Below are 25,638 nucleotides of genomic sequence, written 5' to 3'. Positions count from 1 at the left end.
AATTTTCTCCTTTGCGTTAGGTGTTGGTGTATTATTATCTCAAAATTATATTACATTTATAGTTAATTTGAGTGTTAAAACCATATGGAGACAGAATCTCAAATTATCTCAATGAAATAGCTTTAGAATCTGAAATGAAATAGCTTTAAAATGATTATTTAGGTGGTAGGTTTACTTTAAAGAATCTTAGAAATGATTAAGGTGATGATAGATGACATTTACAAAAATGCGTGGGAAAGAAACAAGAAACTTAATGTCTTTTTAGCCTGATAAACATTGAAAGGTCAAAGTAAAGTAGGTATGGAGTAAAGATAATCCTTTATACCATGTGAAATTTTCATCCAGTAAATAGAAATTTTAATCCAGTGTTAGCATAAGACAGTAATACAAGAAAGCAAAAGCATGGGGCTTGGGAGTCTTTATCAACGTGTGATAATTTTCAAGTATACTACCGACATTATAAACACAGAGTTAGAAAAAAAAAAAAAAAAAGATAATTCTTGATCATTTTTAAATTGAATTATAGATAGTAAATTGAAAAGCTAAATTTCAATACTCAATCATTAACATTATTTAGTGGTGGATTTTTAAAACTTTTTTTAATTACCTAGAAATTAATTTATTTCATAAATTGTATCTAACCTAAATTTATGCTGATACAGGCTAGATAATATTTCCAACAGTTTTTGTACTAGTTCTGACTTTAATTAACAATATATTCAGTTGTATAATTAATTATGATACTAGAATTACTCACCAAGATATTCCAAGTCAAAAAATAAATTTCAAGCAGGTATTCACGAAAAAAGAAAACGATCACAGATGATCGAGAGGCGTAAATAGTTGAGGGCAGTCCCTCCCATGTGAGTTTTGTCTGATCGCTTTGCGCTATTACAATTATTTAATACTGATTTCCCGCTTGAGCTTGGCTGTTTATTGCATTTGCTGTGTTTATGTATTCTTCAGCTGTTTTTTGTCTCTGTGTATTCGTGTAGAATAAAGCGTCTTTATTTGTTTTTATGTCTGTTTAACTGTTCCGCTGTACACTCACTGCAACGGACCTTCAATTTTGGTAAAAAAAAAGTATGTACATTACAAGTTTATTAAGCATTTCTTATTTATGAATTAATTCAAAATATATAAAAAATGAAACGATAATATTTTTAATCATATCACTGCAAATGGAATCAGTAGATAAGCAAATTAATGAAACTACATTTTTAAACGTTATATGAAAAAATGTTAATGTATTTTTGGTACATTTTTGTTAGTAAATTGGAAACGACGCATTAATATTTAGTGATTTTGATAGAAAAATTCATATCAGTTTATCTTAAAAATATGTAATGCGATTCATTTTCATTGAATCAATAATTTTATTATTTTCGTTCCTAGCTTAAATAAATACATTTAATAATTCAATTTTATCGCACATTTTGCTAAAATATTTGTTGGTATCCCTCTGATTAAATATACGAATATCCATTATAACCTAATATATGAATTCGTTTGCATTCAGATCCAACGATATTAAAATATTAAATATAAATGAATATCATTTTAAGCTTATTATTTTACGCACAAAACCAAACAGGAATGCATTATTATTCAGAAATATTAATGATTTTCTGATAAGGAATAGATTGAATTCTTTACGTTTCAAGAATTTGAAGTGTAAATTATTCCCATCAGAGAATCAACAACGAGAATAAGAAATCGTCAATTAACGTTATCTAGTTTTTTGCATCTTGCCTGTGGATCTTTCAACTAAGATATAATGCATTTTATCAACATAAAATTGAATCTACCGCTAAAGGATATTTCTCTATTTTTCATCTCAAATCAAATAAACAATAAAGAGAATCATGGGAACACAAAGTGGCATGCATGCACTTTTCTGTTAAATTTGTAGCAAGAAAAAATTCACTGGCACTTTGTAAACGCACTCATAATTAAATATAACTGCCATTTTCTCTCAAAACAAAACAGTTCAAATCGAATTGTAAATTCCAAATTTGCACTTTTTTATTTCAATGCTAAAAAAGATACCGATGAATGCTATTTTGTGCAATGGAACTTGTGTGGTTAATTTTTTATTTGTTTGTTTAGAATTGTGTTTTTTCCCGTGGTGCTTATTACGCTCCAAATATAGCCTGCAGGCGAGAAAAATAAATCGTGCTTTTTCATCCACAAGAAGGTATCTTGAAAAAGATTTTGATCTGTGTTCTTTAATAAACCAGATGCATAGGCCATAAAAACGGGGATGAAAATCTCGCTTTAGTTTAAGAGGGTAGAGAAAAAAAAGAAAGAAAAGAAAAAGAAAAATAGCAGTAAAAATAAATAAATAAAAATCTGTATCCGAGATAAAACATCGACAGAATTTTAAAACTGAAAAACACATTCAATTGAATTAAGGTATCAGTTCACTTAAATAGAAACATTTTGCGTGGCTTTAGATAAAATAAAAGAAATATGCAGAAAAGTTTTTAATCTTTTAGAAAATCACGATCATCCACTTGAGCGTAAAAAAGTAGCTCGTTATCCGTACAGAAGAAAAGAGAATTTAAGCCTATTTTACGATAGTCTTATCAGAAATTCTGCGAAGAAATTGAATTCTTCTTTGCGCGTAGGTATTAAATTTTTGTCTGGGAAGCTAACGCTTGGTGGTTTTGTGTTCATTTGAAGCAGGTTTCAGGGCTACAAGTGCAGCTGATATTTATTTTCGCTTCTGATTTTAAAGAAACAGGAGGTTAAGAAATGCTCGTTCTCTTGAGAAATTAGAGATAGTTCGACTGATTCGCATGAATATAAGGACTTTTAAAACATATATATACCCAAGAATATCACGTATATATATATATATATAAGAATATCAGATCATAAGTAGTTGTCGTAACAGGATGAGGAGACGTTTTTTGAAATTCTTTTCAGAAAAGCAAAATTACAAAATAGCTTTCTATTTTCTCTGTTTGGAATTTAATTTAACCTAAAAGGATGAATATCATATACATCAAATTAAGTTTAACTGCAAACAACATAATTTTATATTTTCTTTTATAGGCGGCACATAGAATTACCTAAAAACTTTTCCCTCTTTGTAGGGCGTGGATTTTATAAATATATTTTTTATAGACGGCCCATAGAATTACTTAAAAGCATTTTTCCTCTAGTGGATATAACTGATATACCATTAATGCTTTTATTAAAGTTATAGCTTTTTTGTGCACAGATCTTTAGAGTCTTATATTTCTCGGTATATAAATTCTTCTTCTCAAGTTATTTTATCACTTTATACATATCAAAATAGGTAATGGAGACCAATATTCAAATAAAACTATAACTTCTAGACTCTGGAAGCATAAAATACAGTTCTTCTTCTAATGCCCAAGAGTACTGTAAAGATTTATTTCTTCAAAAGCAATGCATAAAACTTCTTACTAAAAATATGCTTTGATTACAGCAAGAAAGTTATGATTCGAACATGTTTATGCTTATGTACATTTTCATAAATTTAATTCTACATTTCTAATAAACCATGCATGATGAAAAATTCCTGTTACTTAAAAAATAAATTTTTTTCATACATTCTTTGCCACTGTATAAATTATTTCTAAAAACATATTATAGGATAAAAGATCAGAACTTTAAACATAAAAACTGGTGCAAAAGAATTATTATTTTTCAAAATCCGCTCATTCGCTTCTTTTTTCTTTTATTTATTCTATTGTTTTCTTAAGCCTTTCGTTTTCCGTTACTTTTTATCTTGTTTTCATTTCCTATTAATTATATCGCCACTCTATCTCCCTAATATTTCTGTTTGAAGTGGGTCAGTTAGAAAAAAGTTTTATTATTATTATTATTAAGTTAGTCTTTATTAGACTCTCTCGGTGGTGAATAGAGGGATCACTCTCAAAGACACATTTAGTGAAATCTCCGATTCAAAATTTCAAAAACCTCTACTTAAAGTGGCTGTTACAATTTGTCACAATTACAACTCTCGGAACTCTCCCACTACGGAATACAAAACATAACATGCTGAGTCACTATATTTTAAAGTCATGTTGGGAAAAAAACTTGCACTTAACGGACTTTGCCACGATATTCGAGAGTTTACGATCGCCCTCCTACTCCAAGTCCCATATTAGGCTGATGGAATTCAGACTTCCATAAAAACAAGAAAGAGACAGTTATATTATCTAAGTATAGGAGAAAGTTTACTAGAGTACTCTCCTGTCGTGTATTTATCATTATTTAGTACTTCAATATTTAATTTTTCGTTTTTTTAGTAAAATAAACTGTTTTTTTGTACAAATAGACAATAAGAAGCTGCGAAGATACTCTTGCATATACATTAATATATAAATAAATGGGGGAAAAAACATTCATTTCTTGGTAAAACCTACTTTATTATAAATATACTGAAAGTATTAAAATATTTTGAAGTCAAATTCAAAAGATAAATTATTTCCAAAGTGAGCCAAAATTCACCGAATCCTTCGCACAAAAGCAGAAGTGATTTTCGATTTCTTAGTGTTGTGGAATCCATCAGTATAAATTTATTTCTAAAGCTTTTCTAACTCTGCGGAGTCTTATTTTGTTTACGACTCCACTCCATGCGAATTGTAAGTAGATTCGCAGTGGATGCTGGGAATGAAAGGATTTAATACACGTTCATACATGTTCGATGAAGTCGTACTCCCTCCATCGAATAGCGCTTCTAGTGTTCGTGAACTTGGAGCTAAGCCATGTTCTGCTTATACTTTATGAATATTTCTAATGTTCTCATGAATAAAAAATTGCGCTTTGTGTGTAAGAGCACAAAATCTATCTTAGTGCTCTCTTACGAGATAACGGAGATACATATTAGGTATGGAAGCTCCAGGCTGCAAAGAAAGGCTTCGGAATTAAGGGAGTCAAAATATTTTGTGGGGAAAATAATAGGCATATTTATAGACTGAACTCGGTTTTGTAATCATCTTAGGGACATGTTTTCATCTAGAGAATAAATAATAATATGCAGGAAACAACCTGTATGATAATAAGTTTATATCAAAAAATGTTTGTTAATAAACAAAAGAGATACGCAAGCGGATTGTTTGAATTATATAGATTTTGACATTTCCATTTTCTATATTTAATAATGGGAATAATCTTTTATCCATGCAAAAATGTGTACATCAGTATATAGGCTTTGACATCATAAGAATTTTTCTTTAATAATACATCAAGTAAATATTATCCGCTAGACTTGCTCGCCTATTTATTTTATATTAATCGAGCATGACGCATTTTAAATATTTTTAGTCATCTGATGAGATCCAAAACTTGACTAATATTTATCATTCTGATATTTAGATCACATACTTAACTCCATTTATCTAACCTGTTACACATTCAAATTATCTTATGTTCAAGCCACATGAATTTTCTTTAATATAATTATGTTAATATAATATAATATAATTCTTTAATATAATTATGTTGTGTAGAAAGAAAAAATATTTTTATCATTAAAGATTTTGATCTCGAGATATAAATGAATTCTTTTATTGATTATTTTTAATAGGGATTTACTTCTTTTTTCTTTTGGATAATCCCCACATGTTTCAATGCAAAATTTCAAACATTATGCAATTTTAGAGATAAAACAATATGGATATATTTATTCTAGTAATTCATTGCATTTTTTAAATATATCATATGCACATGAACAATGGAAAGATAAACATATTGCCTTTGTCACTTTCCAACGAATATTTAATACGGATCATTACATTTCCTATATAGATAACAAATGGTTTTTGGGGAGCTATCAAGTACTGCTTTTTGCAATTATTTTTATGAAAAAGCAGGCATTATTCAAAAATAAACAGGAGTAAATCCCAATAAAATTGATGCATAAAATAATTAATTTATATCTCGAGACAAAAATTTTTAATGATAACAATACTTTTTTCTTTCTATACAACGTAATCATTCTCACAAGTAGAAAGAAGATTTAAAGATAAATTTAAATGCATCACCAATTATTCTTATCTCCAAGATCAATTGAATGAATCTCATTATTAACATTGTTGAAAATCATTCGTTCTAGCAAAAGAGATAAATTATTTTTAATTCCTTTATTATGAAGTTAATAGATTAAATATTTAAACGGCTGTCTTTTTTTTATCTAATTATTTATCCATTTCCTAATAATATCAGTAAGAAAAGTAGACCGTTTATCTAAAACAAAAATTTGCAAAAGTATCTATTGATCTACAAGGTCGAAAATGGAAAGAATACTACCGTGACAAATATATTTACACTACTAGTTAAATTGCAGAAATTTGTTTTCGTAAATTAGCCAAGAGCTGATAGGTTGAAGTTTATTCTTTTATAAGTTTATTCTTCAAAAGATTTGGAAATAAGCCACAATTAAGTATTTCGTTTAACTATGCCGTAGCCAAGTTATATTATATATAATTAACAATTATTATTCTTTAGAAAGATTTCATTCTTTACTATGAAGTGCAAAAAATAGTTAAAATAAAAATTGTTGGAACATAAAATATTTAGAAACAAATATTTGAGTTAGTAATAAACTTAATTCAGATACTTTTTTGAACGCAATTTTCTATTAAGTAAATCAAGTAGCATTACTGGCTAGTAAAATAATGTAATTTCCGACTAGAAATGTTTTTCAAAGTAGTCATCGATAGCTTTACATTATTTCACCTCAATAAACATGTAGGGTGCACAGAAAATTATTCCTGCAGAATATTAATGAGTGAAGTCCGGAATACCTGTTAATACACTTCTTTTTGCTCAGGAACTCGCTTTTTAAAGGTCAGATACAGTGATAACTAACGCTCCAGAAATTTTTAGTAAATTGAAAAATGTTTAAAAGAGTATTTTCACGTGTCTGTGTGCAAAATATAATGAAAGTGTCACAGAGGAGAAGATTGCAAAAACTTAATTTATGCATGACCATGAGAAATCTACTTGAATTTATCAGATTTGCAATCTCGTAGAAGAAAATTTTACATTCCTTGCACTACATACACAACCCTATTAATAGTTTGGATTTGTAACAACCCAAGTCTACGAAATTTCAAGGCAGTGATTGGATATGCAAAAATAAGACTTGACACAACCTTGAAACAAAACAAAAAAAAGCTGAACTTCATAAAATAATAAATTTTGTAAAACACAAATACCGAGATAGAAAATGAATAGGATTAAATAAGTAATAAAATGAATAAATTCGTACAAAGAGTGGTTGGTATATGAAAAATGTTGTAGAATTATTACATAAAATTAATAGAAACGATTAAAAAATTAAAATTATAAATAAAAAAGGGAAAATTAATTAGAACGGTAGTTTTGATCCCGAAAACGTTGAAATTTGCATTGTAATGGGTCAGATCTGAAAAGTGTAAGACTATATTGGAAGGGCCTCATTAGATTGAACAAGTTTTCGTTATCTAAAAAGTTCGTTATCTTTCCTTTCGCAAACATATAGAATTCCTTCATATCTTAAGCAAGAATATGGTGCGACTATCAAATTCACCAGATTTCGATATCTGCTACCACCATAGTGATTACTTTATGAATGCGGGGTACTGACAAAATCACATTATTATGGTGGGAATAGAGCATAATAATCAGCAATAAATGTGCACCCTTTCTAGTAGAAAATGACATTTCAGGATATTGCTGCTAATTTTGTGTTTTAGTTGTGCTATTTAGGAAGTCTTTATCTTGAAATTTTGAACAGAATTCTTAAGATTAACAGCTTCTAATGGTGAATGAAGCTATCGTTTGAAGACGTTGCGAATATAAGCAATTAAAGTAAAAATCCATAATATTATCCTTTAAATTCATGACTTATTTACAAATAATTTAAATATATATTATAACAATCCTATTTTAGAAGTCATAGTTCCTTTTCTGATCATCTTGCATATAAATAAAAATATCATTTGTATATATTACAAAAAGAAATCCATCCGTTATCTTTTTGAACGTTTCTTATCAATTCATCGAATAATTTTCATGGCTGAAGTTATAAAGTATCCTGATGATGTTCTCCCATCCAAATTGGTGCATAATTCTCATTAATTTGAAAAAAGGAAGATTTTGTTATTATTCTTATTATTAAGATATAGACAGAAATTATTTATTCAAAACATAAAAGGCTCTAAAATACTTTGCTGCAGAATTTCCACGAATATCTTTATTCAAAACAAAAAAAATTGCTATAATAACTTAAAACCCAAAAATTCTGTGATAATAAAATGCTGAGAATAACCAAAAAAAAATTATGTTCAACTCGGAATACATTTTAAAATAAATTTAATATTTATATTAATAAACAGACAAATAATTTTTATAGATCATTCTAAGGATTTTTAAGTTTTCATTTATTAGAAAAGAGAAAAAGGGAAAAGAAAAAAAGGAAAATATAAGTTAGAGAAAGATGTTCCAAGTTTATTATTAAGTTAAAATAAATTTTAAAAATTTAATTCGAAAAACGGCTTATCAAAAAAAAAACTCTTTTTCTAAGAAAACACTTCCGTAGATTTGTTACACAAATGATTCTTACCATAGACAGGAATGTATTCGAATCCTTTAGGTCCCACACCAACTTCATTCACAGCAGAGCAGGAATAATTTCCTTTACTGTTCACTCGATGGATATCTGTTGTATAGTTTTCACTGGAAGTTGTTGCTAAAAGCTCGCCATCTCGTTCCCATCTATAAATATACAAAATACCATATCATTGTGATTGAAAGAAAAATACAGATTAATTAAAAAGGAGTATGAGCTATAGAAATGGTTACACTTCATATTAAATACTATCTTTAATATCAGTTGGATGAAGAAAAAGCAGGTGTTAAATTTTCCCCCTTACTTCCTATGTGACTCATTAACAATTAGGCTAATATCTGTAAAGCATAGATTTGTTACTCTTCAGCAATATATGTAAAGCAAAAGTTATATACATACCCATTGCTTTACATATATGTTTATCATTACATATAAGCAATATATGTAAAGTAAAGGTTCGTTACTCGTTAAATAATATATGTAAAGCATAGATTCACTCGTTAAACAATATATATAGATTCACTCGTTAAACAATATATCTAGATTCACTCGTTAAACAATATATCTAGATTCACTCGTTAAACTATATATGTAAAGCATATCGATAGATGCTGGACTGCTGTTATGAGTACTAGCAACTTGGCTCCTTATAGGTTCCTACAAAAGTTTTCAAGTCTCGCAGTTTTCAATTTTTCCCATTGCTGTTAGATTAAACTATGTATGTGCCATCTTTGCCAGCTATGTTGCATAATGTATACAGTTATGACGTTTCTATGGACATAAATATGGCATTCTTCAACATCTCAAAAGAAAATTATTCTACAGTGTAGACACGAGGTAGGTGTTCAGCAATAAAAGAGGCAATAATACAATTGTTAATTTTCGAAAGAAATATGAAATAAATTACTTTTTATTTTTTGGCCCCTTTGTTTGGAAGCTTGGACATTAACAAACCTCTACAGTGGAAAGTAGGACAGTCGAAAAATTTCACACTAGGACTTTTTTGTCACTTATTTGTTCTTTTATGGAAGGCTGCAGCTCAATCCCCCTAACGATTTACAAAAACTTCACATGGAATGATGACTAGAACTTTGCCAGTTTCGGCCGAGATGAGCGATACGATATGGACAATACCAAGAAGATGCTAGGGCTGTAAGAATGTCATGGTGTAACCGATAATGTATAATTTTTCAATTGCCAAACCATCACAAATCTTTGAGCGTTCGTGATAGCAAAAGATGGGATATGTAACTTCTGTATCCAGTTATAAAGATTTGTTGATAACGAATTATATCTTTGGATATATTTTTCAAAATTTGCATTAAAGAGATAAATACTAGCAAAGCAATTGCTTAAATCAAATCATTGTAAATTGCTATCTGCGCCAAAATTCATCTCTGCATCTCACAACTAAAATAGCTTAAATTCAGATTTTAATCCACTGAATAACTCTGAAGTTTTAATGAAAAATAAAAGTTGATGCGATGTGAAAAATATTCCTTATGTGTCAAATCGAATAGTAATCACAAAAATTGAATGTTTAGTTCAGTTATATTAACGTCCCGTTGTAAAGCAACACTAGGGCTATTTTGGGACGGACCTCGTAATTTTGACCTCGTCCTCGTCATCTGAGCTGGAACCCCCCTCTCCACGCCACATTACACCAGCGAGAGGACGTTTGGCATGATGGATTTGACGTGCAACAGATCCCTTTACACGACGGTTCTTCGGTGAAATCGGGTCTCGAACCTGAAACCGTACGGCTCACAAGCCGAGACCTTACCATCAGGCCACCGCGGCCCTCAAAAATTGAATGAAAAGGATTAGTAGGGTTTGTATAGGATAGAGAGTGGCATATTTACAATCAATTGCTTATACTAAAATATAAACTATTTATGGATATAGAATTAACCATTAACATTTATATTATAAATAATGAAATTAACATTGTAACATTGAAGTACATTTACCTGTAAACTGAAGCTGGTGGTAAACCTGGTTCTTCAACAATGCATTGCAGCGATGACGTCTCTCCTTTTATAGCAGGTGAATCCAGCTCAGTCAGAAATGCTGGCCCAGGTAGATCTGAAATAAAAAGGCTTTAGACTCTGTAAGTCGAAAAGATATTTTTTCACCTTAATTAAAGCTCTAATTTACCTCGAACAAATGTTCATACGGAAGTCACTGCCAAAACTAATTAATAGTATTAATGCATATCATATGACAGAAAATTCTATGCAATGATACACATTTGATTGAATAATTTTGTTTAGTTTTATTTTAAATAAATTTATAATTCGCTAGCAAAGATTCCAAAAAATTGTGACTTTAAGATATAAAGATATACTTGTTAAATACTTTTAAAAATGAGAATCTAATTTGTATGACCTATTATGAAAACCATTCATTGGTCCATTATTTTTCTTTTCTCATGATTTTTATTTTAATTAAAATTTGATTTTTAAATTTAGTAAAATAACAAGAGATTTTTTGATTAAAGTTATCAGAAATAATTACATTATATTTAATTTGTAGCATCAACAGACAATATTTTAATAAAAATGAAATAAAATACCATTATAAAATTAATATTTTAATTAATTTTGAAGCTATTTAATTTTGGGTATTAAAAATAGTTTTTTAATGTCTGCAATATAAAACTAAAATTTCAAACCTGATTACTTACAAAGCAGAAATTAATTTTCTAAGCCATTTAATTTTAAATTAATTACGAGAAATAAAATTAATGACAAACGTTTATGTAAAACCTTCAATTAAAATGGGCAACTTTCTTTTATTCAAAATTATATATATATACACATATATAATTTGAGCAGTATTATGTACATCACAATATAATTTAAAATTAATAAATTTATTTATAAATTTTTGCTTAAAAGCTTGCACAACAATCACCGTTTAATTCCTATAGAAAATTAAGGATTTCTCTCGTTAATGTTGTGTCTTATTTCATCGAATATTTTATTTTCAAGTTTATCAAATATATACTGAGATTTATTAATTAACATTTTAGAAACTCGGATACCATTACTATAATATACATATATGATTTATGTGATTGCTTTTCTAAAAAGCGAATTTATTTTCCACGAAAATATAAAAACGAACTTATTCTTATAACCTTAATATAATGAAATGTCATATGCATAAAATTCCTTTTTTCTCGTTTCATCAACATTTAATTACAAAAAGTAAGGGGAAAAAAAGAAAATATTAAACCAAGAAATTTGAATTTCTTAATTTGCTACCGAAATTCCACACCTAATCTTCTCTTGAAAACATCTTCTTCCAATAATAATCGTAGTTTCAACAAACACTTCAAATTCTAATTTATCTGAAAATTGCATCCACTGCGGTTAGAATCTTTTGAAACGATTAGAACAGTAGTAAATTCACAGAATGTTAAAGAGTTTTCAGAAAATGATTGAAAAATCTTCTTTCTCACTAGTGATCAAGAAAAAGATTTTTAATTACTTCGTCTGAGATTGATAATCACTCTGGGGTATGATTTTTTTTTTCAAATTTTTATTTCGTCTGACAGGATGGCAACGGGAATGAAGTGGGCTAGTAAACGAAAACGACATTCTTTTTTGAAAGTGCTTAAATCACGGAAATCGAAATTAAATCACTTTGATTAAGTTTTGAATTCATTAAAAAGAGATTAGGAATTTAAAATACCGTACTGCAATTAAGTTATGTCTTTGTTCACGACTATGCGTCGGCGGATATTTGTTAATTGGATATATTCTCGGCGATTAAGACCTTTCAAATAATAATTTTAAAAACAACATAAAGATGAATTTAAATTAATCAGCTAAATTAATCTCTGGAGGACAGGGTATGTGACATTTTTGAATTTTCTAAAACCGAATATGGTATTTCAGTTAATTTCTTTAATTTCTAATTAAAGTCTTTAAATGTAAATTATATTGCTTTGCATTATTTTTTTAAATTCCTATGTCAATAAGCATTTATTAACTATATTAAAAGATATATTGTGATAAATATTTATCGAAGATCTTTTGAAATTTCATGCGAGTAATTAAAATGATTAAATAACGCAGTTTTTCTGGTTTGTTTACATATTTTAATTAAGATAATGATATTTCTTTTGTGTTTTGAAAGAGACATTAATCTACTTTAAAGAATTCGAAATAGCTTGCCACTTATTAGATATCCTTAAGGTCTTTAATTTTCTTTGCAATTAGAACATATCAACACAGATGGGATTAAAAATGTTCCCATTTATCAAATTAACTATTTCATCGTCATTTGAAATATAAAGTAATTGTTCACAAATAGATAATATTCTAAGGGTATTTTTTTATTTGTTGAAGTGTGTTTTTTATGCATACTGAATATTCTTAATATTAACGTAGGTTTGATAAATAAGACCTTATTTCATGAAGTATTTTTGAAAAAATATAATATTTATTAAGAAGGATTTATCTGTCAGAGCTGAATCTTTTGATTTTATATAACGAATATTTTGATTTCATTTGAAAAATTCAAGATATTTGCTTTAAAATTTCAGGTGCATGTTGAATTGTCTTATTTATTAAAATAAAAAGATGTATTCCACACATTTGCTTTGGAAACATAAGTATTCTTTTTTTCCTTTTTGAGAAAAAAAATGGCAGCGGCAGCTTCAAAAATTCTCACATTTAATTACATTTTGTTTTAATGAAGTAACAGCAGTTAAAAGAACATACTGTTAATGATAAAAAAAAATTTCAGTATCTCTTGTTTTTTTCGATGGGAGATTACCTTGAATATGAAGATGGGAAGCAAGAAATATTCAATCAGATTCCCTATTTCTTTATCTAAATGTTTGTGACTGGTAGAAGGGTAAATGTAGAAGGGAACTTCTACCCACAATGGCTCCTGGCGTTTGATTTGATTTTTCCGTAAATATTGTCTATTAGCAGTGGATCCAATACTTAGCATAATGAAACAATAAAATGCTTTGAAATTATTCATGTTAAAGATTTCCTTATTTTACATAAATCTAAATAATGCAGACGAGGCTACAAAATATACAATTATTAACTATATATGTCTCTGAATTAAATTTTCTTGGAAAAAAATCGATAAACAATTCTGCCCTAAAACATTTTCTTTCTGAGATTTTTTATATAGAAATAACATTACTGCTGTATTCAGTTGACAAAACTAGTTTTTAAAAAATATTTATTTTTAAACATTAGTAATATTATCTCTTGTAATAATTACATCTTTAAGGAAATATCTGTAATAAAATTTGCTTCTATTTAGAAAATTGAATTCTATTTTATATGGACTAGTATTATGTCTGAAGCATTACTTAACATTTAGAAATGCTGAATTAAATTTTTCTTTTTTCTTTAAACATAAATATAATTGCCTATTTTTGCCATAAATTAAATTAAAAAAAACATCATATAAATGTTGCTGATGCATTTCCTACCATAATAGAATTAAAGACGTTCTAAAATTCTTAAAAGTTAGTTCGTGGACGAAATTGTCCGACCACTGTGGCATTACTTAAAAAACAAACAAAAAAAAGCCGAATTTTCAAATATTGTTGCAACTTATGCAAAAAAATATTAATTTATTTATTTTATGAAAACGATTTAAGTCTTTTGTTTCATTCCTAATGTAAAAAGAGAAACAAAGAAAAGCAAAAAGCTGAGCACAACACATTTGTTGAAACATGATTAAAAAAAAGAGGCTTCCGCTGAGATCATTTTTATACTTATTTTTGTTTTATTATTAAAAAAAAAGAGAAAAGAATACCATAACTGAAAAAAATATAAGAATGGAACTGAGAATGTGTAATGAGTTTAGAACAATGGGGCAAAAGCCGTTGTTTCTCTTTAAAATTGTGTTACTGATCTTCATTCATGATTTAAAAATAAAATTCTACAGAAAAAAATGTAGGAGAAGTAACAATCATTTTTCTTATTTTTAAAGAGTTACATTCATTAAATTTAAAAATTTACATTGATTCACTATCTTCAATTAATTTGCAAAAAAAAGAAGTGAAAGTGTTTTTTTCATCTTTTATATATTTATTTTTCATGCGCCAGAAAACGGTTTCTCCCAAATTTTATTTTTTCTCAATTTTTATTATTTAAAGCACAATAACCAAGGCGAAATATAAATGAGAAAAGAAAGAATAAACTTGCAATAAATAATTTTGCGCAAATTATTATTTTTAAATTATTAAAAAATAAACATTATTAAATATGATATATTTAATAAAAAATAAAACTTTTTTTTAATTAAATACAAAATAATATCATGTTCTTATTATTATCAGCGCGTATTTTTTTATATATGAATTATTTTATTACTATTGCTGATAAATTGAAGGAGGGTCAGATCATTATTTAATGTGTTTTAGAAGAGAAAAATCAAAAAAATGTTAGATCGTAATTTTACTTCAGTTTTAATATTAGTTTCAACTCATTCTAAGGTTTTAAATCTTAGTTTTTGCAAAAAATATATAATTTAAATGAATTCGTTTGAATTAATTACTATATTTTAAATCATTAACTATGCACACAATTTTTCTTTCTAATGCTTCATTTCATCTACTATAGGACAGATGATTTTATACTATCATAGTTACTGGGTTATTTATTCTTTTATGTTTCAATTCACACTTTTTAATATAATGATGTTATTATTCTTTATTTCTTTTTATTAAAGCCTTTTTGTAATTGTTATTATATATTTATACATTTCAAACCATTTCATAGGCTTTGATAAGAAATACAATATTTGATTGTTCCCATCAGTTTCCCCCCCCCCCTCTAACTTACTTATATCTATAACATTTTTTAATAGAATTATTTTAATTATATTTTAAGAAAGCCAGATAATTTCTTGGCATCATTTCATTTACTTTGATTAAGGGAAATTTTCATAAATATTTATATAAGCACCCCAATAGCAATTGAATAATTAAATGCCAGAAGTTTAAATTTATATTTCAATACATACTTTGATTCAAAATGTTGTATTACATTGGTACATTGATTCAAAACAATATAACTTATACTGATTTACTTAGGCTAAATAACTATATTAAATGAAAAGATATATTTCATATCAAAATTAGTTTTGCTTCCTGTCTCGAATTATTTCATTATATACATTTTTATATAGCAAAGAAAATATTTATTACATAACATTCTTCATTAAATTATCTTGCTAATATTATATAATATTTTTATATATTTCATGATAAAATATCGAGAGTTACAAAGCATCAAAATCTTTTTAAAATTATTCTGTTTCCGTAAGCCTTCTATAATTTTGTCTGTCAGTGCAATACAGATTTTAGAAAAAGGATATTTCTCTTAAGTAATAAAAATTACAAATTATGTAATATAAGCACCATTCCTTAATTAGTTCAAATTCCTTAATTAGATTCATATATTTCCGCGCTATATATCCTTTGGCTTTTCACATTGAATCACTATTTTTTTTTCTCTCTTTTCAATATAATAAAAACCCAGGATTCAGAATTCAGAAATTTAATTCCCCAATTGCTTAGTTCATAAAAATGAATTTTGTTTGTTTTCTTAATTGGTAGGGCATTTTATCAAATGTTGAACAAATTTTTATGAAGAATTTAATTTTAAAATTTTAATTATAAGCAGTCTTTATCTATATTTTTTTGCTTTGGCAAGTTAATGGATGAGCTATGTTATAATACGCAATCTTGTGTAAAAATGGTGAATTTTTTATGAAGTTTGAAAATAATTGAATTTAATTAACTCTAATCCTGAAACGCATATCGTCAATGGATGTACAGAGAAATGCAGAAGTAACGATTTTACAATGAAATAAAAAGTACGTATAGTGGACAAAAAAAAAACAGTTTTCGTTTTATTTTTTATTTTAATAAAATTTTATAGTTTATTATGAAAAATTAATATTTATTATAAATAAGAATTTAGAAAAATAATTCATCAATATTAAAATTTTATTCTGCAGCGAATCATGAGCAGACAAAGCCATCATCTTTTTGCTCTAGCATTTTCTCTTTGAAATTCTCTGCACGCAGTTTTTAATGATAATTTTTTTTTCTCTTTCTCCCTTTTTTGTTTATTTCATACACTTCCTGCGAAATTACAAAAATGATAAATATATTTTTTTTTTGCTTATTTAAAGTTATTTTTTTTTTCTGTATACTCTGCTTATTATTTACAATTAATCATTTTCTTACTCTAAGGGCAGGAGGGGAACTATTCTTTAACTATACTAATAACATAGGAGGTTTAACTATGTCCATATCTTCAGGGAATAGGGAATTTTATTCATATGCAGTATCGGGAAGAAAGGTAATTCAAGTAACTGCTCCCTCGCTGTAATAAAAAAAGATTGTTATTATCAAAGATATTTTTACGTAGAAAAACATCAAAAGGGCAAAAGATAAATATCATTAATAACTTGCTCACTTTTTCCAGAGTACTAATGGTTTGGAAAGAATTATTTTGTTTATCTAACTGACAAAATTGGAAAAAAAAATTAAGAAAAATTATTTTTATTTTTAACAGATACATTTATACTTTTTGCTTTAATATGAACCTATTTTTGAGCACAGATTTTTACTTAATAGAAAAAACTTTTAAGACTTAATCATGATTTTAAAAAATTTAAATTAAATTGATAACAGCTTTAGAAACTTATCTATTTCAGAATTTCTCATGATAAAGGAAATGTCCAAAATTTTTTTAACCTTTTTCATACAAAATAACGAATGTTAATTTCTAACAACCATTAATACTGTATAGACAATATCAAAGATTTGGAAGATCTGTTATTTATCATTCAACGGCAATGGAAGCCTTTTCATTATTAAAAATTAAACTGAATTCAGAATAAGTATTTCTTATCAAAATAAACTCACTGTTGCTTAGATAGTATTTAGTTTTGCCTTACACTCGTGATAATACATCAAACGACGATAGTTTTATTATCTGCAAGGTGATTAGAACTATGCAGATTAATTTCACTGAAGGAAAAATCTTGATGAGAGATGGTTAGAAAAAAATATATTAACTATCATATAGCGATATGGAAGTTATTGGAATAAATAGGAAAACAATTAATGTATGACGCATAAAATACAAACCATACCAGAAATTATTTTTATTTTCACAATATTTAATATCAAACAGTCAGGTTTAATTCTAAAAATACAATTAAGTTAAGAATGATAATTCATTTATTTAAAGAAATCCTCAATTTTATAAATATTGATGGAAACAAAAATATTATCTCATAGCTTTTATTTTTCATTTTTGAACATGAAAATCTGTCTTCGAACAAATTCATTAACAAACCAGTATCTTTTATTCTCTCGGCAAATAACTCACTATTTACCTCCTGAAAAATTCCTCAAAATTTCTCTCTCTGCACATTTCCATCGCTATTATCTACGACGAAACAAAAGCGCGAGAATTAGCTTTTAATTTTATTATTCACCGACAACTCAGGGCGGAAAGTCTTCTCTTAAGTTACTAAAACTTTGAGTGGAGACATTTCCACTGCTGCTTTTTTTACCTCAACATTACCTTTTATCGTTATTATCTTCTCCACAGCCCTTGAAGCGAATGACACACCAGTTTGTATTGGTTGGAATGGAAAGGATAATAGGAAATCTTTTTTTCCTGTCTAAGACTCGTTCAAACTATGTGAAGTTCCTATTTGCTTTGACAAAAGTAAATCCAGGCCCACATTCTGTTTAGTAACTGTTTATGGAAGCCTCGCTACACATCTACATCTTCACTTAAAGCTCAAGGGAGGAGTATTCATTTGAAGCAATTAGCGAGTTCATACTTTTTGACTTCTTTGAGTGTTGTTCTTCCTGTTTAATGTTGTCACTTTCTTTGAATCGTGATATTTTCGAGAACTTGAGAGACTGAGATTGAATTTTTACGTTCAACAAAGCAGGGATTTCTGATGTCCTTCCTTAGAAGCTTGGGTTAAAGAAACAATCTTCAAGTGTTTGGAATCTTCTGAGCTAACTTACTGGAGAAACTTCCATGGATTTCTTTAATATTTTTTCTTATGGGAAAGCCGATCTAATGAAATAGATATTAAATAACCTATGCGCTAGGCATTTGTTAGCTGTGATAGTTAGATTTTTTTAAAGTTTTTTTTAAAAAAATTAAGTAAGTTTAAAATATCCGTACATAATTTTTTTTTAATTTTTATGTTATTTTTTAGCTTTTTAATATATTTGTTAGTATTAAATAATGTATTGATTACTTGAAGTAATGTAGGAAACTGTTATAAACTAATGTAAGGCAACTTAAATAGATAATTCACTTAAATTAAACAAATAAATGTGTGATTAAACTAGTAATCAAAATAAGAAATGGCTTGCATTATAAGAATAAAATCCAAATCATCTAAACACGACTATATTTTTATCCCTTATATGTTGCATTTAAAATTTAGTTTTAATAAGTTGACAATGTAATGAGTATGATTTTTATAGGAAAATTGTGCTATCGAAATACCGTCATTGACAATTTGGAACTAAGCTTTAACTTAATCGAATACATCTGCGAATTCGATTAAGCTATGCAATATGGAACTAGAGAGTCAGAATAAAAACTTTCACATTATTTACAATAAAACATTGCTAAAAAAACTCTAGTAATGCATATTTCAAAAAAAATTACACAGCATAAATAAATAATGATGTAATAAATTGCAATTAACTCAATTTTATCATAACCATATTTATGAGACATTCCGAATAATATATCTTAATGTTATAATACGATTGCATAATAATACGCTACATTATAAAAATGTAATGCTTTAAAAAAATTATAACTTACATTGGACAATGAGTTCTTTCTCTTCCGATCTTCCACCCCAACCGGCAGCATTCTCTCCCTCGCACGAGTAGATGCCCGAAGAGTTCCGAGTCACTCCGACCCACACAATTTCTCTTTCGGTAGTTTCGTGCAGCATTTCATCTTCCTTGAACCATCGAACTCGAAGCAGGTTCTGCGGATTGCCTTCAACAATATCACAGAACAAGGAGATGCTGTTCCCTTCTTTCACATCTTCTGGTGAGATGGTAGCTTCCACCACAGGAGGAACTTCAAAAAGAAATATGTATATTTATTTAATATTTCATTTTTGTACATAAACATTGATGAAGAATTTTACATGTTATGAAAATCTACATTTTGGATAATTTTGGTTTTCAAATACTATAGCCAGTGCCTTCTCGTCAGTTTAGAAATAAACAATGTTATAAATCATATTTCACAAAAGATATGCAATAAAAATGCAATTCTTAATCTAAAGCTTTACTTTTAACAGCTGAAAATTTTTTAATTATTGATCTAACTTTTCTCTATATGTGATATATAATAAAAGAAAACGGATATATATTAAAGTAGATGACTTTCTGTAGGAGAAATGTAGAACGACTAGAACCAAATAACAGTTGACAAGAGAATGTAAAGAAAAACTAGCCGAGAAAATAAAGGCGAATTTGAGTGAAAGAGAGAGAAAAATGAAAAGCATCACACAGTTGGACATTCATCAAACTATTCTGTTGCTGCAGCAGCCCATCTATCGCTAAACTCAATGGACGGAAGACTTCGTTTTTACTATTATGTGTGTACATTAACTCTACTAATTCTCTTTTGATACAACAGATAGCGTTATCTTATTAACATCAAGGTATATTTCCCATGATCCTCTTGGGGGTCATTATTAAATAGTGTTCAAGTGAGTGTTGCGTATTTTCGTATTCGTGTGTTGTTTTGTCTTGTGAAATGTGGAATAATTAAATAACTGCTCTTGAAACTTGTCTACTATTTTCACCTACCTCATAATGAAGTTATAAGGGGTCTCGTCCCTCTACAGTACACGAATTTTGATACTTTTTGGGTCAACTCAACTTGTGTACAAGTCAAAATATACACCCAACTTGTGTACAAGTCAAAATATACACCCAACTTGTGTACAAGTCAAAATATACACCCAACACGTGCATATCTTACTTGTTAATTTGCTTTCATTTTTCGTTACTTTTTTCATTTGTGTTTTTTTATTAAACTCTTAATACGCAAAAAAAAAAATCCACTCTTAAAGTTTTTAAAATAATTTCAGGAAATGCAGCAGCTGAAGAACAACGCATCATTGAGAAAAGCTCAATTCATGCTTGAAAGAATGATATAGTGCTCAGAAATGTATTTTCTTTCCTTTGACTTTAATACAAAATTATGATATATGTCTCAAAATAATCCCTTTATAGTTTTACCCCTTAACTGGAGACGTGTGGTCTGTGAGACCGCTAGCGATGGATTTTCTTTCACCCCTTTTCTATTTTTAGCTCAATTGAATGGATTGACCCTGTAGCTTCCTGTTTTGTGACCTTCAATATACGTGAACTTTTTCAACCGAATGCCTTTTAAAATAATTCGGTTATTTCTTTAAGCGCGGTCTATAAGACCGCACCTGCCTGTTAGTGTCCCAGTAATAAACAAGGCTTCGTAGAAGGCGCTAAAACTTGGACCCCGAAATATCAAACAATTTACTGATCCTATTATGAAGCAATGTTCCAGACACTTTTAAAGGAAGCAGAAAGTGATTTTAGTGATAAGGAAAATTGAATAGAAGAGTTTTTCGATGAAAATTTGCATTCAACTGGTTCTGACATGAATGTTCAAACATAATTCATTTTTCTAATGAAAATATATTTTGAAAAATTTATAAAATACATTAATATACTAAGATATATATATACAGAATTTATAGATTGATTTTTATACTAGTTCTTAACCTGTATGTTTAAAATGTCTTAGAAAACCGTGCTATGAAAGTCACACAAACCGATAAAAAAAGGGCCAATTTCACCCACTGTCAATTTTTTTTTCATATCATTGTTGAATTTTACATTATATTGTCTTCTATATACCTTCATATACTGTAAAAATAAATATGATATAAAACGTAAAAAGTCATATGCTTTTTCAAGAATATTATTTATTGTAACATGTAATTTGAGAAGAAAACGTCCCTTACAACGCATTTACTTTTTTAATGATAATATATTTTGAAAAATTTCTAAAACATATCTATATATCAAGAAGAATATCTGCAAAATATATTGGCAGTTTTTGATAGTAATATATTTATTAGAAAATTGAATTTGAGTGTAAATGAAATGCGGTCTCGTTGACTGCACCTCCCCAGGTAAGGGCTAAAGCAGGTTGCTAATCTACTGCATGAAAACTAAGAAAAACTGTTTCGACATCCCTGCAAATGCTTCACTAAAATAAAAATTGTAATAGAAACTAAATAATAAACAGAAAAATACCTCAAAGGAACTTATATTACCATTGTAATGCAAGCCTCAGTGTTTTTGTTCTACAAATTTGTCAGAGTTATGAAAGGAGAATAACACTCAATTTTTTTAACTCTTATGCTCATTCGGGCAATCTGCACATTCAATTATTCCTGATTGAATCAATTCAATACTTCTTTATTTTATAAAGCAGGCAAACAAACAGTTCATGCGCGCATCTCTTTTAGTCAAATCATCACCATTTTTCTGCTTTCGTACATTAAGTGATATCGCAAATGAGTAACGAAAGCGATGAATCTGAATCTGATTAGCAGTGAGCCATTCCGTGTCCTCCAAGCTGACCCGAGAGCATTTACTTCTTCGAGTAACTCTCGGGTTGTGAGTAAGTATTGGAAATCATTTCTTATGAGAGAAAAGATTCCTTAATATGATACTTCTATTCGGGAGCCCACGGGCGATCCGCTTTTCAGGAATACTTAGGAACGAGTCCTTTTATTGCTTCGTATCGTAATAGTCTGCATCCAGACAACGAATAGATGCACTCGATGTTGGCTATTAAGTGCATTATTCAAGAGGAAAAATTGGAGAATACGTATTTGGTCTATAATAAGATCTCATCAATGTAAAAAAAAAGTTTTATAATTTTATTCAGAAATGAGTAGCTGAAATAAGAAAATTATTATTCTCTCTAATAATATACTTCAAATTCGTTGAAATAACTAGTTTTCTAAAATCAATGAGTTTTTTCCAGGATCCCGAAAACAGATTTTGTCAAATCACTTGTTCGTGACTTTCAGAAGAATTGCAAAATTATAGTTATATTATAAGCACACTTAAATCATTCACATATCATAATGCGTCTACACTGGGCACCAAATTATGGAATTTTTATTAATAATACAGGTGATTACGGATGTGTGTGTGTGTTTATTTGCTCTCTACAGTTCAAAACAATGTGTTCTAGAACTTTGGAATTGGCGCCTATACACAGTATTGACTATAATTCTGGAAAGAAACTTTATAAAAAAACCTTTTGAAGATTTGATGGCTCATAACAATTTTATTAAGAGAAATACCATAATATCATTTTCAAGATAATATAATAAAAAATTCATATAATGGATAATATTTAATAATTAAATCTTCATTTACGTTGCAGAAAAAGCTAATTTAAGAGACAAAAATTGTTTAGACAGGTTTAAACATCTCAAGAATACTTTACATTTTAATATGAATTGAAAAAAAAATATATAAAAAAAATTTTCAAGTAGGCTGTGTAAATAAATTAGAAAATTAAGTAAACTTGCATGTCACAAAGTTAAATAACAGTATGCGGAGGCTTCATGACAGCAATATTTTAAATCGTGAGGTCTCACAGAATCGTGAGGTCAAAAACTAATCCGAAGATTCAATATGTATGGAGATTTAGAGCATATTAAATCCGTTTTGGTTCAGATATCCAGTCATTGGTTGAATATGGATGATTGAAAGAACTTACTAGAAAGGAGATCATCTTCGTCATCATATTACAGTTCAAAATTAAGAGATTATAGCTTTATTCTAGCCCGTTCATTAGATGCTATTCTGATATAATAAAACTATTACTTAAATTACATTAAATAAACAATCAATTAAATTTTATTTGTTTTTAAGACTCTATTTTGAAGATGCACGTAATTTGATTGATAATTGGGCACATTAGGATGGCGACAAAAATGCATGCTACTCTGCTGTTCAAATATCACATCTTAAAAGCAGAGATGGCTTATTCTCAATTTCATATTAAATGTGTGACATATCAGAGTTACAAGAATCGTATTTAAAAGCAGGAACCTTTCCAATTTCAAAAGTAAAACTGCTCAACTAAAACACTAGCATGAACAATTAGACTAGAATAGAAGAATGGAGGTTCTTAGAAAACGTATTAATATTTATTTTTCATCTACATATGATCTTTCTTAAGGATACTACATATGATGTAAATTAACAGAAAAGAAATTTCAGTATTTGTTTTTCTAGATAATTTTAATCAATTAATGGAAAAATTAAAGCAAAACTTATTTAACAAAGAAACAGAATGTAAGATGATAACAGTTATATACGTTTGTGATCTCATGTCACTGCACCCAGACACTTAATTAGTTCTGATATTATTTTCAGACATTTTAATTATAGTTAAAATTAAAAATTTATAAACAAGTAAATTCTTTGTTATAGCAAAAGAATTATTATATTTTATCTGGAATTGCATTCATACAAAATTTTATATAGTGCATTGAACTCTGATGAATAAATTTATTTAACTCAAAATATAAATGACCCAAACATGCAACTTCAAAAATCTATAATTTTTAAATCTTTCAGTCTTAACTATATTACATGTGACATTAAAATATTTCAGAATAAAATACTGAAGCTCTATTGATTCAGTTACAAAATGCTTTTTTCTTTCTGACTGGTAAGAAACCATGTTTTACGCATGCCTTGCATTTTATTTTCTTATGAGCAAATAATATAAAATTTAGCTACACATAGAGTTAAACTACATAAACTTTACGCGCTCGTCTTTATGCAGAAAGAAATAATAAAACTTTTCCAAAACACTGTTGGCCTTTTTCGTTTTTATTCCCCTCTCAATAGCAAGAACCGACAAATGTAGCTTTGCTTTTCAAAATATAGCTATAATAAAAATGCTGGGGGACTATTTGATATCTTCTATCCTCTAGTAGATATTTCCTGTAGAAACTTGAGCATACTTTGGCAAAGGATCGCCGACACAAAAATCTATAACGTTCAAAATAGCCACCCCATGTGCGACACTCTTACAGGAGGGAACATACTTCGTATCCATAAGAAATACCCAAACATAAAAAATAAAAAAAAAAGGAGAAGAAAAAAACATTTTTCGAAAATATGACTGCAGTGAAAAGATATTACTGGGAGAACAAAATTTGTGCGGGAGAATCAACAGAGATGAGGAACTTCAAAATATCGGTTGGTTGATTTCAATATGTATTGGACTCCCTTTCCTAATATACACTTACTGGCTTGGAAGGGAAAACTTCACACAGCACGTACTGGTAGCGGTGGATGAATTTACACTGCTAAGAAACTCACTGCGAGACGTGCAGTTGAATATCAGTGGCGTGAGTCAAGAGTAACATCAATATGCGCTGAATCAAGCTGAAATTTTCAGTTCAAGGATAAAATATTTGATGCATTTGCATGAATCAAATTTTAACAAAACTGATTCTTTTCAACACTCTAGTAAACTGAATTTGAAGTATTTTTTTTTCCTTGTGTTCAAAATAAGGGCACCACTTATGATCACAAGTTCTTTATAATATATGGATATAAGTGCTTGCTCTATTAAGTTAGAAATATCAATATTATCAATGAAAATAATTTAAGCATATGTAAGAATACCTTAGTTGAATAGTTGAATATCAGTGGCGTGAGTCAAGAGTAACATCAATATGCGCTGAATCAAGCTGAAATTTTCAGCTCAAGGATAAAATATTTGATGCATTTGCATGAATCAAATTTTAACAAAACTGATTCTTGTCAACACTCTAGTAAACTGAATTTGAAGTATTTTTTTTTTCCTTGTGTTCAAAATAAGGGCACCACTTATGATCACAAGCTCTTTATAATATATGGATATAAGTGCTTGTTCTATTAAGTTAGA

The 25,638-nt window shown here is 28.2% G+C and overlaps 1 protein-coding gene across 2 annotated transcripts in view; it reads right to left on the bottom strand.

Annotated features, from left to right (window-relative positions):
* The window catches only part of LOC129980966 (B-cell receptor CD22-like), a 679,794-nt gene that overhangs the window by 138,447 nt on the left and 515,709 nt on the right, over positions 1 to 25,638 (bottom strand). For both annotated transcript variants that reach the window (XM_056091523.1, XM_056091513.1), the window contains exons 7-9: positions 19,462 to 19,728; positions 10,564 to 10,678; positions 8,588 to 8,739 (exon numbers count right to left, since the gene is read on the bottom strand). In XM_056091523.1, the coding sequence (XP_055947498.1) occupies positions 8,588 to 8,739; positions 10,564 to 10,678; positions 19,462 to 19,728 (534 nt within the window). The remainder of the gene's footprint in view (positions 1 to 8,587; positions 8,740 to 10,563; positions 10,679 to 19,461; positions 19,729 to 25,638) is intronic.

Source organism: Argiope bruennichi, chromosome 1 (assembly GCF_947563725.1).
Source record: "Argiope bruennichi chromosome 1, qqArgBrue1.1, whole genome shotgun sequence".
NCBI lineage: Eukaryota > Metazoa > Arthropoda > Arachnida > Araneae > Araneidae > Argiope > Argiope bruennichi.
Note: the sequence above shows the minus strand (reverse complement) of the source record. Positions and strands in the feature narration are given on the sequence as shown.